General features: G+C 38.6%; 1 protein-coding gene across 5 annotated transcripts in view; it reads left to right on the top strand.

The window, feature by feature from the left end:
* erc1b (ELKS/RAB6-interacting/CAST family member 1b) overlaps positions 1–13,254 on the top strand; it is an 850,092-nt gene that overhangs the window by 48,972 nt on the left and 787,866 nt on the right. For all 5 annotated transcript variants that reach the window (XM_060839426.1, XM_060839431.1, XM_060839427.1 and 2 more), the window contains exon 3: positions 5,451–5,867. In XM_060839426.1, coding sequence (XP_060695409.1) covers positions 5,451–5,867 — 417 coding nt within the window. The remainder of the gene's footprint in view (positions 1–5,450; positions 5,868–13,254) is intronic.

Here is a 13,254-nt window from a genome sequence, read left to right as displayed (position 1 = left end):
TTCTGGTTGACAAGGAGGAGGTTTTAGCAATTTTGGAAGATCTGGAAATAGATAAGACTCCAGGGCCGGATGGAAGATTCTCTGGGAAGCTATGGAGGAGATTGCAGAGCCTTTGGCTTTGATCTTTGTCACCATTATCGACAGGAGTAGTACCAGAAGACTGGAGGATAGCAAATATTGGTTTCCTTGTTTAAGAAGGGGAGTCAGGATAACCCTGGTAATTATAGGCCAGTGAACCTTACTTCGGATGTGGGTAAGTTGTTGGAAAATGTTAGAAAAGATAGGATTTATAATCATCTGGAAAGGAATTATTTGATTAGGAATAGTCAACACAGTTTTGTGAAAGGTAGGTCGTGCCTCACTAACCTTATGGAGTTCTTTGAGAAGGTGACAAAAGAGGTGGATGAAGGTAAGGCGGTCGATGTGGTATATATGGACTTCACTAAAGTGTTTGGTAAGGTTCCAAAAAGTAGGATATTGTACAAAATAAGGGGTTTTGGGATTGAAGGTGTTTTAGGGGTTTGGATCAGGAATCAGAAGACAGAGGATGGTGGTTGATGGGAAATGTTCATCCTGGAGCTCAATTACAAGTGGTGTGCTGCAAAGATCTGTTTTGGGGCCACTGCTGTTTATCATTTTTATAAATGATATGGAGGTGGGCATAGAAAGGTGGGTTAGTAAATTTAATTTACAGATGACACTAAGGTAGGCAGAGTTGTGAATTGTGATGAAGAATGTTGTGGGAGAACAGATTTCTGTGGCTAACGTTGCAGTTTTTTGAAGATGGTTTATTAGTTCATGATTGACAAATGTTAAAATTAAGTTGATCTTGGCAGCTAGTGATGATGCTGGAAAAGCACAGCAGGTCAGGCAGCATCCAAGGAGCAGGAAAATTGACTTTTCGGGCAAAAGCTTGACTGACCTGCTGTACTTTTCCAGCACCACTCTACACTGCAGTCCTCACTTTCGCCTATCTGGTGGTGGTGGTCTATTCCAATCTGGATTATCAAGATTTTGGCTTTGACTTAAACTTTTAATTGTAAGACCTAATTCAACTGCAAATATAGATGACTGTCAAATGAAAACAAAAAGTTTACAAATCTGGATTAGTTATAAAACCCATTCCAGGTACAAACGCTTTCACAAGTTTTAGCAAGCTTATTATGTTTACCATTGTAAGTACAAAAGAAATAATACTTGGGAAAATTGTGGTCTTTCAGTTGATCACCTTTAAGATACCAGTTCACAACACAGTTTGACTGGGTACACGTTTCTTGTTATCTGTTTTGTTGACTGATATTCTGTCTTTGGTCTTCCTTGCTGTCTTGTGCATCAAACCACATGGGATCTCCACTCTAACTCTTGCTAGCTACTACCCCCATACATGGTTAGAAACATCTTGAGGTCAGGTTGGCTTATGGGTGTCTGAACAGTTCATGGTCAATCTTTGGCTTGATGGTGTCTGCCCAATTCTGATTTGGTTTCTTCAAAATCTGTGGTCATCTTAGTGGTATCGCTTCCTGCTGACTCTTTCCATTTACATCCCAGGCACTTTACAATCATTCCTCATAATAGTAAGTCTATCTTAGCTCATCAACTTTATACATCTTTACCAAGGTAGCATATCACCAAACAAGCCATTTATGTTTGACTAGAATATGTAGTGTCACCTTGTGCTTTGCTATCATTTTGAATGTCTCAACTGATGCACGTTTTAACAAAAAAGTCAGAACTACAGAACTCAACACATGATGTAATAGCACAGTATTCTCATATTAAGTATGCATACTTGCAAACTTTATGAAAGTCACAAGACTCAACTATTGTAAAACATGGTTGTGACCTTGAGCACAAGCATTTAACATCAAAGCATTCTCACATTTTTTAGCTTGAGTTTACATTAGCTTGAGTTATTAAATAAAACCCCATCAACCTGTGACTTTTGTTCAACCTTGGCTACATGGATTTCTTTTTAGCAAGTGTTTATGACTAACCACACTCTAACAGAATGAGCCTAATCCCTCATGCTTAATCAAGTCAAAATTATTTTTGAAAAATTACTGAAATCTATGCCAGTGTGGATTGCTTTGGAATTATTTCTCTCCAGTGCTGTTTTATTCACGTTATCTCTGGGGTCTTATACCAATTACTTTTTCAATTTAACAAGGGAAAGATGTTCAATATTATTTTGATTATGTAGACCATGGCTGAGAATGGAATATTTGGGGATATTCAGTATTTAGGAGAAATGGGTCAAAAGAAAAGGGAGATGGGGATAGCATGAGTAGTAAACGATGAAATCAGCGCAGTAATGACAAAGGATATTCACTCAAATCTAGATGTTGAATACATTTTAAGTGGACCTAATACATAATAAGGGGCAGAAAACATTTGTGGGAGCTGCTGTAGGCCTCCGTTGAATGGTGAAAAAGGAATGACATTATCCTGGAAATCATAGATGCATACAGCAAGCGTACTACAGTAATCAAGGGTGACTTTAACCAAAACAGACTGGGCCAACCAGCAGTAATATTGGTGAATGAATTCTTAAAGCATGTGTGTAGACCTGGATGTCAAGAACAAACTAGGAAGCAGGCAACCGTGCATTGCATTTTTATGCAAGAAAAAGGATTAATTAATAATCTCCTTGAGAGAGAAACTTTTGGGATCATAGAATCCCTACAGTGTGGAAACAGGTCCTTAGGCCCTAAGTCCACACTGACCCTCTGAAAGGTAACCCACCCAGACCCTTTTCCCTACCCAATATCTATGCCTGATTAATGCACCTAAACGGAACATGATGGGCAATTTAGCCAATCCACTTAACCTGCACATCTTTGGACTGTGGGAGGAAACTAGAGCACCCAGAGGAAACCCACACAGAGAAGGGGAGAATGTGCAAACTCCACACAGTCACCCGAGACTAGAAGCGAACCTGGGTCCCTGGTGCTGTGAAGCAGCAGTGCTGACCACTGAGCCACTGTGCCATCTTAAAGAGTTAGCTTCCCATATTAAAATCTGGTGCCGCCAGGATTTGAACCCAACATGTCCTGCTGACTAGACAGGCACTTTTCCCAACTAACCCATGGCACCACACTGCATGTATGTGTGAACATAACATAGAATTCTACATTGGGATGAAAAATGAAGTACTCCAATCTGAAATTGGGATCTTGAATCAAATTAAAAGAAATGAGGCATATTTAAGGCATGAGTTGGCTATGATACATGAAAAGACATGATAGTGGATCGGCAATGGCTAATGTTTAAGGAATGAATGTAAACATTGTACGCTAGACTCCGGTGCAAAACTGTAATAGGAAAATGTTCCAACTATGCCTAGCATAAAAAAATCTAAAGGTAGATTCTGATCCAAAGAAATATAAGATTGCGAGAAAAAAATCAGCATCCCAAAGATTGGGAGTAGTATAGAATTCAGCACAGGAGAACCAAGGGATTTGATTAAGAAGAGAAATAGTGAGCAAGCAAGCTTGCAAAGAGCTATAACCATAACCAAAGCTTCGATGTTGCAGTTATTGAGAGATAAGAGACTGATATTGGATGCTAATCCTCCTGTGCATTTGCGTGATTTTTCAGAGGTAATGCTGATGATATTTCTCCAATGATTTGAAGTCTTTGCTAAACATTATCCAAAGTTCTGATGCATGCTGGAGGGCAATTAACACTGCTGTTCTGTAGATCAGTAACTTGGAGCTGGGATTGAGGTCCTGTTTCTCAGTCAGTTGAAGTGCTGGCATACTGAAAATTATGTTGAGTTTCATTATCAATGCCTCCTTCCCTGAAAGAAAATTCTTTGTATTGATAAAAAGGAATGTCAGAAGTCGGTCTGATAATTGAGTGATTCTGAGGTTTCATTGACCCCTTACCATGCTAGCAAATATTTTCACAGCATGCTCATCATAATATAATGAAGCAAATTTCAAAATTGTTAAAAATATAGCTGAAATAGTTAAATCATTTTCAGATGTGCTTCCGAAAGTACTGTGAATGTGAAAAAGTCCACTCTTTGTCAAAGAGTCCACAGTGTCATGTCAAACTGTTTAGAATATAAATTGCCTATTCTCTAAGCAGTTCAATGTTTTTAGGTTAAGTTTAAACCCTTGTCATCTTTTACTTCCTGTTGGTCACTGGAATTCAAAAGATTTTAAAATTAATCAGTCTCTGCAGGGATTGTAATTGCGTTTAGATTCTATTAATTTAGAAAGTACTGCTTCTCATGATTTCTTGCTAACTTGAATTTATTTTTAAATGTTGTGCATGCTTGCTTGGAGATTTGGGAACCCCAATCTTTTTGAATTGGGGACATACTTGTTCTGAACTCTTTCCATCTGTTCCTCAAATGCCTTCAAATGCTGTGCCACTGATTTATCTAGCTGCTTATTTCTCTGTTTGAATTAGCTCAGTCATAGTTCTGCTTTGTAAAACTGGTCTTCTCCCAATTCAGAGCTTGCACTGTTTTGAGTTCTTCAGAAGAAGGGTCAATTGACCTGAGACATTAACACTGCTTTTTCTCTCTCCACAGTTGCTGCAAGTCCTATTCATTTTTCTAACAATTTCTGTGTGCAAATTTAAACTGTTGGGTGTGCTTTAAGCTGCATTATGATGCTGGGCCACAGGTCATTTTTGTGAGTGTAGACATTTGTGATGGTCAGGTTTTTAAAAATGGGGCAGGAGTCATTTAATTTCAGATGTTCTGTGTCATCGGTGAGACTTTTCTTGATGGCTAGACTGTTTGGTGGCAGATAACAGCTGTCATTAAGTTTTCCAACTGAATGTCTGCTGTCAAAAAGGGTGACTGAACACTGGCTCATGGTATAAACAGTTAAAATCCATTAGCAAATGGATTTTCTCAGGAACAACAAAGCTGCACAATGTGACCAGCATCAAGAATATATCGGATCGATATTGAAACCTATCCTGGCTAAACCATAAGCTACTTTCAAACTGTCACCCTGCAAGAAACTCTGTTTGGGGACCACATTCCCAGGGAACCAAAACATTGCAAACAGGGGTAATAAGACAAATTACATAGTGTGCAGTTCCAATGCAATGTTAATCTGCCCTTCATAAAAGTGACTATAAGATCTTGTGTTACAGGTAATGGTCAGTAGTTAATAGCCATCCAAATATGGTATTTGATTGTTCTGCTGTTGTTTTATTGGAGACCAAAAATGCTTGGAGCAAGGAGATCTTCATCATTATATTGATTTGCCTATCATTAGACCTGTAGTATGGTAATCCTATATGCATCTAATTTGTGTTTGTGTCATTTCCTTGATAATTGAGTAATTGAGCAACATAACTGTGTAATTTATTCTGGGCAAATGTTGAAATTTAACATTGAAAACCAGTCACTTCTTTAGTATATGAAGTTAGATGCTTTTATGGCTTTTAAGAAATGTTCTACTTTATTCTTCTTTGCATTACAGCACCTTCAAATGACAATTCAGGCATTGCAGGATGAACTCCGAATTCAGCGGGATTTGAACCAACTTTTTCAGCAGGACAACAGCAGTAGAACAAGTGAGCCATTTATTGCTGAGCTAACAGAGGAAAATTTCCACCACCTTCACACTGAACATGAACGTCAGGCCAAAGAGCTATTCCTATTGCGCAAGACTCTGGAGGAGATGGAGCTGCGTATTGAGACACAGAAGCAAACACTCAGTGCCCGTGATGAATCTATCAAGAAACTGTTGGAGATGCTTCAGAGCAAAGGACTGTCCTCAAAGGCAATGGAAGAAGACCATGAGCGAATACGCCGATTAGCTGAAGCAGAAATGCTTGTGAACCAGTTAGAAAACATAGTTGAACAAAAAGAAAAAGAAAATAATCAGCTGAGAGAGGTAAGCATTATTTTGTAATTGAACACCATTTTTCTGAAGTGTCTCTTTTCATACTGCAGATTTCCTTACTTAGGGCACCATTCAAAGATACAAGAGCAGGCGTAGGCCATTCAATCCATTGAGCCGGCCTGAGATTCAGTGTGATCATAGCTGATAAATATTTTGACACCTTTTGCTTACCCTATCCCTATGACCCTGTATGCCACTGGAATCAGAAATCTATCAATTTGCAACATGTTCAAAGACTCTGCTTCCACAGCTGCAAATGATAGCAAACTCCAAAGGTTCACAATTCTTTAAGTAAAATTGTTGCTTGTCATCTTGGATCTTATTACTAAATTAAGCTCCATGGTTCTAGATTCACTAGCCAGCAGAAACATCTCACTTACTTCTGCCCTGTTATCCCTTTAAGCGTTTTGTAAGTTTCACCACCTTTCATTCTTGAAATTCTAGAAAAGTAGTTCCAGTTTGTCCAATTTTTCTTCATAGGACAATCTGCCAAATTGAGGGGGACAAGCCTGGTGAATCTTGTTACACTCCCTTTATGGCAATTGTATCTTTCCTGAGATAAGGATACCAAAATTGCAGGCAGTACTACTTCTGTAGTCTAACCAAGCTCCTGTACAATTGAAACAAGACTTCACAACTCTTGTGCACTAAAGTTCTTAAATAAACAATTCGTTGGCCTTCCTAATAGCTTACTGTATCTTCAGGTTAGCCTTCAGTGACTTAATGACAAAGACAGCTCGGTCTTTTATGGACGCTTACACCTTCCAACCTCCTGCTATTAGAGAAATACTTTGTACACCTGCTTCTCCAACTAAAGTGGATAACCTCACGTTTTTTTTCACAATATATTTCATCTTGTCCATTCCTGAAGTCTGTCTAAATCCTTCTAAAGCTGCTTTACGTCTTCCTATCAAAAATATTCTGACTCTGCTTTGTATCATCTTCAAATTTGGAGATTACATTTGCGCCCAAACAATATATTATGAAGAATTGGACCCCCAACCACTGATTATTGTAGTACCTCCCTCGTCATCCTCTACCAATGTGAGAAAGATTATTTATTCCTACTCTGTTTTCTGAAAATCGAAGGGTGCTACATCTAAGTCAGTAATATATTCAAGAAAGTCCAAGTTTGTTAGACGCTTTCCGCACTTGCAAATCCATGCTGACTATTCATAATCAGATCGTTATTAATCCTATGATTATTTATCTCTTGATTTTTTTAGTAGATTCTAGCATTTTTCACTGCTACTGATGTAAAGCTAACGGATCTCTAGTTTCCTGTTTCTCTCTTGCTTCCCTAAATAATGAGGTATCATCTGTGAGCTTCCAACCTGTGGGAATCATTCTAGAGTCTATAGAATTTTGGAAGATAATCATCAATTTGTTGGCTCTCCCTTTAGTCATTTCCTTCAACACTCTAGGATGTAGAACCATGATGTCCTGTGGATGTAATGGCTTTTTGGACCCATTAATTTCTCCAATACAATGTTCCTCCAAACGCTAATTTCCTTTAGCTCCTCCCTAGTGGCTTAGATCTCTGTATCTGGGAGATTTCTGGAATCTTCCTCCAGGAAAACAAAGACAAGATAATTATTTAGCTTCTTTACAATTTCTCTGTTCTTCATGCTGTCATGCAGGACGCTCTCCTGATTCTATCTGTATTGGAGCTGCATTTGTTTTAGAAAACACTTCCTGTGTGTACCTGTAAAAACAGTTACAATTGGTTTTTATTTTCTCTTCACCCTTTCCCTTATCAGTTTTTTTGGTCTTCTTTTGTTGCATCCTATAAGGCTCCAAATTTATTGGTCTTTTCTTTTAGTTTTATACAGTTTTGAACTTCCTTTGTTAGTCACAGTTGACTGATCCTTTTGAGTTTATTTTCATCTTGAAAGAATGTATGGTTTATGATAAGTCGTCATCTTTGAGAGGCGAGGAGGAAATGAGGACTACAGATGCTGGAGCTCAGAGTCAAAACATGTGGTGTGGAGTCACGTAGCCAGTCAGGTAGCATCTGAGGAGCAGGAGAGTTGACATTTCAGCATAAGCTCTTTGAAAGACTGTCCATTGCATAGTTATGCCTATAATGTATTTTCCCAATCCACCTACTCCCATTCCAATTTGTGCCTCAATCCTTCATAATTTCCCTTATTCAAACTTAACACCCTTGCTTCAGAATGAACCACTTCACTTTCAAACATAATGTAAAATTCTGTCATACTGTGGTCACTCATCATCAAAGGTTCTTTTGTGACAAGATTGATAGCCCTTTTCTTATTACATAATATGGACATAACATCTAATATGTTATGTCCTCCAGTTGGCTTAAAATATTGCTCGAGAAAACCATCCCAAAACACACCAGAAACTTGCTAAGTAAATGGTAATATTTTATTTCAGTACCTAAGCTAGCAACAGAGGTGCAAACTTGCAATCATTATTCATCTGCACCCCAACACTATGTTATGGAAACATTACAGATTTCCTGTGATGTAACAATGCAAGGGCATTTTCTCGAGGGGAATTAGGGATCAACAATGGGGTTAGCCAGTGACACCCACATCACTTGTACAACTGAAAAGAAAATTTCAGTATAAAAGATTAATTGTACTTGCATGTATTTACTTACCCTTTGGAAAAGACCTAGCTTGAATCTATGTGGGAACATCCTCCCTGGTCAATAAGTAAATAACAGCCCAGCTCTGAAACCTTCACTCACCTCCGAGAAAATACCAGACTGGGACCTGCATGGGAACATTTCTTCTAAATTGCCTCTCTGTGCAGTTTTTTAAAAAAAATTGTGAAGTGACATTATAGAGAGGTTGGGAGTTGATGGTCTGTTGAGCAGCTGTTGCTGAGGGCTGTTACAACATGAGTAACTTTTTTGAAAAAGAGTGAATTCTAACTAGCGCAGAGAACGTGGGGATTTGTTCTGAAGAAAGGTCTCTAGACCTGAAATGTTAACTCTGCTTTGTCTCCACAGATGCTGCCAGAACTTCAAAGTTTTTCCAGTGATTTCTTTTCTTCTGATTTTGATCTGATTTTCCTCATCCACAAACTTTTTGTTTCAGTCTTTCAGATAGTTTGTTAGGGTACTGGTATGCAAAACTATTGATTGTCTGGAGGAGCTGTTCACGAAACCAGAGTACAAACTTTATTTGCTCAGTATTCATGAAGATTCAAGTCCTGCATGATTCCTGCATCAATATTCAGTTCCCAACCTTGATCATGTCTCTGCAACAGCATCTTTGTAATGATTATTTAATCAAACCAAGGCTCTTCACCAATTCTCAAAAGAACAGTTCATTTTAGCAGATCTGATTTTGCTGCAGTGTTTAGTGGATGTCTCAGAGTCTAAACAACATGAGGTAATTTCTAATCAACTGTTCAGAGATGTTATTACACACCTGAAGCAATTGAAACTTGAAGATTGGCTTCCTGACTTAGAGGTAGGGACACTACCATTGCACCACGATTACATTGAATAGTTGAATTTGAGAACCTTGAAATTCAAATGTAAATGAGAACTGTACTTGACCTTTGCATTAGCCTAAGGTATGCTATGTAACTTGTGATATTGTAGCATAGCAACAGAGGGCACTGCTTCTTAAGAGATTGGGTTTAGAACATCAGTGCAATAGTGAAGAGCTGAAAACTTCTGATAACTTAAATTTTCTACCCTTGGAAATTGATAAAATTGGTTTACTTTTATAAATCTATAGTTTTAGGATAAGTAGTAACAGATTTAAAGTAGAGGTGAGGAAAAATTACTACTTCTCTGAAAATCTGTGAATTCACTACCTCCGATGGGGCTAGATGCTGGGACATGGAGTAAATTTAAGGCGAAGCTAGATAGGCTTTTAATTAGTAATGGGTTGAAAGTGGGTAGGAAAGGAATTGAGGCCAAGATGAGATCTACCCTAATTGTATCAAATAGTGGAACAGGCTTGAGAGGTTGAATTACCTGTGCCTGCTCTTAGAGAACATAAGATTGCTGATCTTATTAACTAGGTTTCTTGACACAATTATTGGTTAATTATCAAAACAAAAGTTCATCAAAGGCAGTTTGTTAGTTTCTTCGTTTCTTAAGCTGAGCTATCAATTATATCAAAGCATAAATGCTTTTCCCTCTAAATATTCCCAAAAAGCATACATGTGCACATTCTGTCTCTCACATTCGCTCTTCAAGGAAAAAGAATTTCTCTGCAGGGATTAGCTTTCAGGGGAAAAATAGCACTTCAGCCAATGAGTTATTCTTGATGGCAAAAAGATGAAGTGCAGCATTGTTTTGAACTCTGCCACTGTAATGTTTTTGCAAGTGGAGTCATATCACTAATCACACACAGTTATTGATCAGTTTGAAGTCTGTCCCATTTAGTGTGGTGGTATTTCTTCACTGTGAAGAGGGGCTTTGACAATAGAAGGAGTATGCAGTGGTCTCTTCTACCACTACTGTTGTAGAAAGTTGCATCTGCAATTGCTACACTGGCGAGAATGATTAGTTGATGCAATGGTGTTAATTTCACAAAATTTGCTAGATTATGGAAAGGCTCCATCAGAGTAAATTCTTATGGAATGAGGCAGCAAACTGAAAACTCTAGCCAGTTAGCTTGATGTTTATCATTAAAAAGGTGTTGGAATCAATGACTTAAGATTATAGCTGGAAATTTAGAGAAATTCAGTCATTTGGAAGAGTCAGCATGGTTTTATGGAAAACAAATCATGTTTAACCAATTGATTGTAATTTCTTGAATGAGGGATAAGGGGAGCCTGTTGACTTTGATTTTTGGACTGGCATGATGAAACATAAAATTTCATTGGGCCAAATCAGAGCTCATATTCGCGGGGTAATATATGGGAACTGATCAAGGATTGGCTGACAAAAAACAGTATGCACAAGTGGATCTTTCACAATTGGCAAAATGTGACACGTGAAGTCCTGCAGGAACTTATGCTGGGGACTTAGCTTTTTGTAATTTATATTAGATGAAGGTAACGCAAAGAAAGGTAGGAAAATATGTTGCCAAGAGAACAAAAGATTGCTGATGGATAGAGAAAGGTTGTACGGGCAAAAATCTGGCAGATGGAATATACTGTGAGGAAATGTGAAGTCATTCACTTCAGCAGGGAGAACAAAACAGAACTACTTAAATAGAGAGGGAGTGCAGATTTCTGAGCTGCAGACTGACCTCTTTTTACAGAGGGTTGGATGTGCTGCCAGAGAAGGAAATGGAGGCAGATACAATAGCAATGTTTGAGGCATCTTGGCAGATATGAATAGGCAGGGAATAGCGGAATATAGACTGCATAGAGACAAAAAGGTTTTTCGTTTAAAAGACATCCTGAGTCTGCACAGTCTTGATGGGCTGAAGGACCTGTTCCAGTGCTCCATTGTTCTTCGTTCTTTGTTCAATGTGTTCTGGTGTATGTGTCACAAAGTTTATATTCGGATACAGCAAGCGATTCTGAAAGCTCATGGAATGCTATCCTTTATTATGAGAAGAATTGAACTTAAAAGGAACAGAATGTCGGTGAGATCACATCTCAAATCTTCTATGCAGTTTGTTTCCTTATTTAAAGAAGAACGTAAATGCTTTGGAGTTGATTCAGATAAGGCTTACTACCATGTTTGATACCTGGAATGAGCTGCTGGGCATATAAGTTAGATAGGCTGGAGTTGCTTCCACTGGCGTTTTGAATCGTGACCAGTGGCCTGTTTGATGTATATAAAATCATCAATGGTCTTGATAAAGCAGACTTGAAAATATTTTTTTCTCTTGTGGATGAGTGGTGCAGAACTAGGGGGTATGAAGAACAGAAGTGGAAATTCCTTTTGAGCGTTTTGTGACTTCTTTGTCTCTAAATGCAGTGAGAATAGGGGTAATTGAATGTTTTAAGGCAAGACTGTTAGGTAAGGTTTCTGTTAGGCAAGGCAATCAGAAGTTATGGGGGCAGGTGTGCAAGTGGAATTTGCAGGATCATAGATCAGCCTGATTTTTGTTGAATGATGGAGCAGGCCTGAGGAGTAAATGCCCTACTTCTCCAAATTTGCATGTCCAGAAATCCATTTTTCATTTCAGATTTAATTTGTGTAATATTTCATCTGGAATTTTCTTCTTTCTGAATGATGACACTCTCAGAGGAGGGTCCATAAATATCCACCTACTCACGGCAGGGGAGCCCAACAAATGAGTGCAAAATACAGGCTATAATATTTGGAAGCGTCCTAAGCCAGAAGTATCAATTGGACAAAACATCTCAGTCTTCTCCTAAGATCCCAGCTGCCAGCCTTCAGCTACATTGATATAAAAGACCTAAGGCTTTGAATATTAAAAAAGACTTGGGCTCTGATAACATTGTCGCGATTGAAGGCTAGTGCCCCAAATTAGCTTTATCCCAAACTAAGCAGTCCCAGTACAGTTACAAGAATAAACATACACGTGGGAAAATTGCTGAGATATGTCTTGTCCACAAAATGTGGAGTTTTTCTTATTCTGTGACCAGGAAGTATTTTGTTGACCTGTTTATCCTTCCAAGTGTAGGGCTTTACAAATTATGTAGAACTATATAGGGTACATAGCTCAATTTGATTATAGCTATCAGAAAGTGGTGGAGGCAGATACAGTTACAACATTTAAAAGACATATGCGCAGGTACATAGAAGAAAATGGACCAAACCAGACAAATGGGAGTAGTTCATATTAGGAAACCTGATTGGCATGGATGAGTTGAAGTGCCTGTTTCAATAATGTTACCACGGTCTGACTAAATGATAGGATAGCTCTCTCATTAGAGAGAGATGACTGGAAGTTTAATGTGGTGTCACCATGCCACAGGTGAGGAGAGAGGTTGAGAAGGAGAGTCCTTCATAATAATCTCTTCTGGTCTGGCATACAGGTGTTTGCCTTCATTAGCTAGGTTGTGGAATATAGGAGCAAGGCAGTCTTGTTCCAACTTTATGAAACATTGGTTAGACCACAGATGGTCGCCACACTATCGGAAGGATTGCAATGGAGAGGATACAGAGAAGATTCATCAGAATGTTGCCTGGAATGAAAAGCCGCAGATATGAGGAGAGACTGGAGGGCTTGGATTTGTTTTCATTTAAGCAGAGGAGGCATACAAAATTATGCGAGGAATAGACAGTAGATTGTGAGAATTTTTTCACTATGACAGACCTGACTAAGATCAGAGGGCATATTTAGAGGGTGATGAGCAAGTGTTTTGAAGAGATCTTGGAGAGAATTATTTCACACAAAGGGCGGCTGAAATATGGAACATGCTGCCTGAGAACGTGGTGGACGCAGGTACTCTTACTACGCCTCAGTATCTGGACAGGTACTAAAGATGCAAGATATAATAGGCTAAGGACCAAGTG

Source organism: Hemiscyllium ocellatum, chromosome 19 (genome assembly GCF_020745735.1).
Source record: "Hemiscyllium ocellatum isolate sHemOce1 chromosome 19, sHemOce1.pat.X.cur, whole genome shotgun sequence".
Lineage (NCBI taxonomy): Eukaryota > Metazoa > Chordata > Chondrichthyes > Orectolobiformes > Hemiscylliidae > Hemiscyllium > Hemiscyllium ocellatum.
This window is presented reverse-complemented; position numbering and strand designations above follow the sequence as displayed.